Source organism: Chamaea fasciata, unplaced genomic scaffold (assembly GCF_029207755.1).
Source record: "Chamaea fasciata isolate MVZ Bird 193981 ecotype frontalis unplaced genomic scaffold, bChaFas1.0.hap1 SCAF_1, whole genome shotgun sequence".
In the NCBI taxonomy this organism is placed as follows: Eukaryota; Metazoa; Chordata; class Aves; order Passeriformes; family Sylviidae; genus Chamaea; species Chamaea fasciata.
In genome coordinates, this window is record NW_027094086.1 from 130,061,278 (window position 1) to 130,067,478 (window position 6,201).

At 44.4% G+C, this 6,201-nt stretch overlaps 1 protein-coding gene across 2 annotated transcripts; it reads right to left on the bottom strand.

The window, feature by feature from the left end:
• Nucleotides 1–6: 6 nt before the first annotated feature.
• Nucleotides 7–6,133, bottom strand: RBM48 (RNA binding motif protein 48). 2 transcript variants are annotated; one of them, XM_066197596.1, is made up of 5 exons: nucleotides 6,014–6,133; nucleotides 3,998–4,188; nucleotides 3,722–3,867; nucleotides 1,263–1,798; nucleotides 7–281 (listed from the first exon to the last, which is right to left on the bottom strand). In XM_066197596.1, the coding sequence occupies exons 1-5, from the start codon at nucleotides 6,128–6,130 to the stop codon at nucleotides 198–200; spliced, it is 1,074 nt and encodes a 357-aa protein (XP_066053693.1). In that variant the 5' UTR covers nucleotides 6,131–6,133; the 3' UTR covers nucleotides 7–197. The 2 variants fall into 2 exon arrangements, with proteins under 2 accessions (XP_066053693.1, XP_066053701.1); XM_066197604.1 differs by lacking the exons at nucleotides 3,998–4,188; nucleotides 6,014–6,133 and adding an exon at nucleotides 4,230–5,175.
• Nucleotides 6,134–6,201: the final 68 nt, after the last annotated feature.

Here is a 6,201-nt window from a genome sequence, read left to right on the forward strand (position 1 = left end):
TACACAGGACAACACTGCAACAATAATACAGTATATTGGTTTCTTCATTCCAAGCAACAAACTGATACAATTTTTAACAGGGAATCACTGGGAAATACAGTATAAAGGAAGGGGTTTTTCTTTTTTAACATAAAAAAATAAATATTTTAAACTCTATTCTTTACAAAAGGACTGTTGGAAGATGCTGCCAGCAGTATCTATATTCTTCTTCTCTGCTTTACAAGTGGTTTGGCTGAGCTGCTCTCTGGCTTTTCCACAGATGTTGAAACAGAATCAGCTACCTAAATTAGAGGGAAAAAAATTAGTAACCTGTAAAATTACTTTTTTAATGATCATTTTAGAGTAAGGCCACATCTCCAAGATCTGAGTATTTGGGAGGAATTTATTACTATTATTACAGTTGTACTGCATTTTCCTGCTCACTAGAGGAAAAAAGTAACACCAAAGGCAGCATTATACACAAGAGAGGTGAAACTTAGAAGAATTAGCACTACCATTTTTGTATTTAACTGCACAAACTGATTTCAGATAGTCAGTGGTAAAGTATTACACATGCCATCTCCCTTCTTCCTAACAGAGGTGCTTTCAAGCAAGATCTAATGTTCTTTATAAACTCAGGTATTTCAGGAAATGAAGAGAAAGCAGAAGCGTGCATTTTGACATGTACTTTAGAAATGTATTTAAGATAAAGGGTGCTTATTTATAAGATACGCACTTTCAAATCAGTCTACTTAGTCAAGGGATGTTTTTCGTATCTCAATATAAAGGAAATGTTTTATCAGGAATGTCTGACCTGCTAATTGATTAATATCCTCCATAAAAGGATACATAGCTTAACACATGTTTCTCAGCACGGAATTAGTGATTCTGGACAGCTTTTAATGGCACAGGAAATGTTGGGGCAAAATTACATTGACTTCCATTATTTTCCTTTCCGAAACCAGATACAAGTAGCACACTGGAGTCAGCAGAACTACCTGCAAAGTTATCATGCCTACACATGTGGGGAAAAAAAACCAAGTGTTTTACTAAAAATCATGTAAGATCATGCACTGACATTTTCTCAAGTGCAGTGTAAGAGGTCTGGAGTAGAATTGCCTGCAACATTCTAGATTGTGGAACAGTTAAATAGTAAGAGGACTAGCTTTAAGTGGCAGATAAACTGATAATGAGTAAATGCTGAATAAAGCGATCAGAGAGTCACTATTTTTATGGGTAACAAGCCCCTATGTTTGAACTATCAGAACTTTAAGAACCCATACCTCTTTCAGTTTATTTCGAATTAATGTAGCTGAAGTATTCAAAGACTCATCATCCATATCCACTTTAGGTATTTCTGGTAGTTGTGGACCAATAACAACTTCAGTATTGTCCTCACTTGTTCCAATGAGGGAAAACTTGTTGCCTTCTTCTCTCTTCCTCTTACGTTCTTGCAGGTGAGTTGTACGAGGCATAAACCTGTCAATTCCATTGTAAGCTGCAACCATTCTTGGCTGCGTTAAGGAAGCTGGTGGAGTATGTCCTCCTGGATGGACACTTGAAGTTACAGATGTGTTTTGACCAAAGTGTCCAGAAATTTCAGCACAATTGTTATCAGAGTGTGGAGGTGTTAACAGGCTCTGATTTTGATTCCCAGATGGATATGCTGTGTTGTGGGATACCCCAGGAGAACTTGTAAAGCAGGATGGATCCCAGTTACTGGCTACATGTGATCCCGATGCACTCCATGGACAGTCATGCTCAGAGTTCTTTGAGGCTGTCTTCTTAGGGCCTTCTACTTTCTTTAACACAAAGCAATCTTTAAAACAACAAAGAAGCACCTTCACTATTTCATGTCATTATTAGTTCTAACACCCAAGAACAAAACTATTTATATAAATGCAGAAACAATACCACTGATATTTGATTCCCAGCTACCTTTCTGTGATTTTTTTTTAAGCTTCAAATATAACAAATTCAACTTTCAAACCAGTTTTCCAGTCTAGCGCCTTTGCTGGTTTGTAACATTGAAAAAAACTCAAGATGTTTTGATGTTAAAAGTCAGTGGGTTTACTCCCTTTAGAAATCCTCACACAATGAATAATGATACCCAAGTATGTGAGCACAAGAAAGGAGAAGCAGTTTGCTTATTCCTCAGCTTGCCTAGCCTTCAGCACTGCCCAGTAACTCTGCGGGACAGAAGCCTTTGTAAACACAGTCTATTCTTAACATGCCCCTAGGGCAAAGATGTGGGCTGCAGAAATTTTTTTGAAGGTTCTGATATAGTCATCTTCCTTCTAGAACTGTCCCTTTGGCATGCATGAGGAGGCTAGAAAAAAGGTCAAAGTGTGATCCCAAATTTCCTGCCAGTGCTTTAAATTTCTGGTAAGAGTTTGAAGGAAAACAAGAAGTGAAGGAAATACTTCATAAAGCTTAAGCATTTCATAATTTTAGTCTTAAAGCCAAAAAATGACTTTGGAAAGGAGTTCTCTAAATACTGAGAGATGTCTCCCTGTAAACGTACTTCAAATGCATCTGTAATTGGGTTTGCATGGCTTGTTCGTTTGTAGCAGCGGGGCTACAGGGGGGACTTTTGTGAGAGGCTGCCACAAGATTCCTCAGTGTCCGGCAGAGCCAATCCCTGGTGGCTCCAAAGATGGATGTGCCACTGGCCAAGGCCAGGCCAATTAGAAATGGTGGTAACGCCTCTGTGGTAGTAGATTTAGAAAGGAAAATAAAAAGTTGTTATGCAGTTGTAACAATGGCCAGAGAAGACCAGAGAGAGAACGTGAAACAGCCCTGCAGACGCCAAGGGCAGTTCAGGAGAGGGAGGAGGTGTTCCAGGTGCTAGAGCTGAGATTCCCCTGCAGGCTGTGGTGCAGACACAGTGAGTCAGCTGTGCCCCTGCAGCCCATGGAGGGCCCCATGGGATACAGGGATCCTCCCACAGCCCATGGAGGAACCCCACGCCAGAGCAGGTGGATGCCTGGGAAGAGGCTGTGACCCTGTGGGAGGCCCATGGAGACAGGGGCCCTGCTCCCAGGCTGGAGCAGCCTGTCCTTGCAGGAGTGCAGCCCGTGGAGCAGTGACCCACACCGCAGCAGTCTGGGGAGGACTGTTCCCCACGGGATGGGCTCACGGTGCAGCAGGTCACAGGGAGCTGGTGCTGGTGAGATGAGCTCACGCCGGAGAGGGTCACAGAGAACTGTCTCTGTGCCACCCCACGGTGCAGCAGGGAAACAACTCCTCTCCTGGAGCAGCAGGAGAAGCCACGGGTGATGAACTGACCACAACCCCCATTCCCTGTCCCCTTGTACTGCTGGGGTAGGGGGTGGAGCTGGAAGGAGGGAGGGGTGGGGGGAAGATGTTTTTAAGGGCTTATTTTACTTCTCATTATCCTGTTCTGATTTTGTTAGTAATAAATTCGCTTCATGTCTCTAAGTTAAGCCTGTTTTGCCCTCAATGGTATTTGATGAGTGATCTTTCCTGGTCCTTATCTCAACCCATGAATCGTTTGTTAAATTTTCTCTGTGCTGTCCAGTTTGTGGAGGGCAGTGAGTGAGCAGCTTTGGTGGGTGCCTGGCATCTGGCCAGCATCAACACACTATAGCACCTTTAAAAGAGGTAGGTAAAAAGTGTTTTCTTCAATGGGCACTTTAGCCAAAACCCCACCCAGCCCTGCAAAACATTAGAATTTTACAGGAAATTCAATCAGGATTCTATAGGAAATTTTATCACAAACCTCTTTGATTTGTTGCTTTTGCTATATACTTTCTTCTGTCCTGCAGCTTCTCTCTAGTTTCTTGGACTGTTTCAAATTCTGGAGCATAGCACACGTGCAACAAACTACCAAAGAAACTTCGTTCATCCATTTTTTTCTTGGCCACCCTGAAGGGAATTAAAGTGTATCAACAAAACTGAGGATTTTACTCCACCTCTCTAGAAACTTAACACATTGCAAGTACAGAAGGTGTAAAAGATTAAGACAGCAAGAGGCAGATATTGCCCTGTCCAATACCTTGCACATTGCAGTTTTTTGAATTTTATAAGATATACTTCAGTAAATTGCTCTGCTGGATATTCATCTAGAGCGTGATATTCCTCAATGGCACCATATAATGCAAATTGTTCAACTAATTCCTTCATAACACCTAAAGCAGGAACTCCTTGTATCAGTAAATAGCGAGATTCCAAGTTGATAGTGTAAACCTGAAAAAAACAAAATCAAAAAGACTATTCAAAAACATTACCATTCTTGCTTTATTGCAAAAGGCAGGCATTTTCTCCATGTTTTCTGTTGTTCTCCAAGTCCTCTCAGGATGCTGAAAACCCCTGTGTAGTCTGTTTTGTGGGGCACTAAGCACATGGTTATTTGGGACCTCTTCATCACTGAGCAAGAGCTGAACTCAAGCCTCTCATGCATAGTAAAACACAAATGAGACTTGACTTTTCTCCACAAGGTTAGAGCACTACTGCCAGTTCCTGAGTAATATCTCTTAAGTCTCTGGCCAACTTCCATGAAAGATGTACTCGTAATCAGTTCATAGGAGGTACTGTCAAAATACAGAAAAAACCACTGAAAAACCAGTCTTCTTCATTCGCAGAGAAGTCGTGCAGGTGAGGAAAACTGCTTTTTTTTCCACACAGGGAATTAAAAAACAATTACCACAATTCCCTGGGGCAAATCCTGTGTGTGCAGAGCTGTCTCCTTGCCATGGTGATCCAACAGCCTACGTTTTTAAGACACACAGGTAAAATCTGGATGCTGAGAGAAACAAGGTCTTCTCCCAGCAGGTTAAAAACCAAACCAACCATTCTCTTCTGGCTCGTGTAGTGACTGTCACATAACAGACTCTAAGCAAAACTTTTTGATGGCTCACTGTGTACAATAGGCAGCTAAGCAGCTCATCCATGAGATCAAAGGAAATTTATTATGATTTTTTAAAAAAAAAACCCAACCCAACCCACAAACATTTAGACTGCAAATGTTACACATATTTCCGAAAAAAAATATTCTGGATAAAGTGGGAACTGTTTGGGAAATCAACTCTCAAGCTTCCACTATAAAAAACAGTCACCACAGGCAAGTCACATAAGTTTTCTTGTGGCAGCAGCATACTCCCACCCACATTCTTTTGGAAACAAGGGATTGACAGAACGTGATGCTTTCACTATGTGATTTTTTTTTTTTAAGGTTTGTCCTTCTAACCTCTTTCTTGTCCAGGAGGAAGAGACTTAAATGAAGTTTTTCCCACACTTGAGACATCCATACTTATGGTTTCTCCTGCATGTATCATCCAGTGCCCAGTGATAGCTGGATGCCTGTGGTGGCCAGAGCTCTGTGGATGCACAAGGCTCTCTGTCCCCCGCCCCACCGTGTACACTTGGAAGAATAAAAGAACTCAATAGCTTTGAGACTTCATGAAGTATGGAGGGTTTAAAATTTTACAGGAGGGTGGTGATAGTGAGGGAGATATGCCTTTTGTGTGTGGCAAGAAATAGCCATTGTTCCGGCATGGGTGAAACCACACCTCAAATCCTGGGTTCAGTTTAGGGCCTCTCTTTGCAGGACACTGAGAAGGGCAGTCCAGAGAAGGGCAACAGAGCTGGTGAAGGGGCTGGATCTGACGAGGAGCAGCTCACCGAGCTGGGCGGGGCTCAGCAAGGAAAAAAGGTGGTTCAGGGAGACCTTATCGATCTCTACAACACCCTGACAAGAGGCTGGGAACAGATGCGGGTTGGACTTCATGATTTTAAAGGTCTTTTCCAACCTTAGCGGTGCCTTTCTCACGCCAGCTCTTTAAGGTGCCCCTGTAGCTCACTCTACACTGAGCGCACACAGAGACATCCAAATCCCGCGGTTGTGCTGCAGTTACGAGAAGCTCCTGCCGCGCAGCAGGCGAGGCCCAGGGCCTTCCTCTCTCTCCCTCTCTCTCCCTCCCCGCGGGAGCCGCGGGACTCCAGGGCAGGCCCGGCCCCCCCAACCCTCTCACCCGAAGCGGCTCCGCCCGACACCGCCCCCCCTCCCCGGCACCTTCACGGCGCGCGGCCGCCACCCCTCGCGGTACTTGGCGCGCGATTCGCAAGCTCCCAGCTGAGCGTGGTGCCGGCACGGAGCGCCCGGGCCGCCGCCGCTGCTGCCGGCCGCCATCTTCCCATCACCCACCGCGCCCCGCCACGCGCAGCCCCCATTGGCTCCCTCCATGTGGCGGGGAGGAGGAG

What these genes read in the sequence shown, in the direction of transcription:
- RBM48 (XM_066197596.1), bottom strand. Translation starts at nt 6,130, where the DNA reads ATGGCGGCCGGCAGCAGCGGCGGCGGCCCGGGCGCTCCGTGCCGGCAC. An exon ending in GGCGGCCGCGCGCCGTGAAG is followed by an intron (nt 4,189 to 6,013) that starts GTGCCGGGGAGG and finishes TGTTTTTTTCAG; the next exon opens with GTTTACACTATCAACTTGGA. An exon ending in AAAAGCAACAAATCAAAGAG is followed by an intron (nt 1,799 to 3,721) that starts GTTTGTGATAAA and finishes GTTGTTTTAAAG; the next exon opens with ATTGCTTTGTGTTAAAGAAA.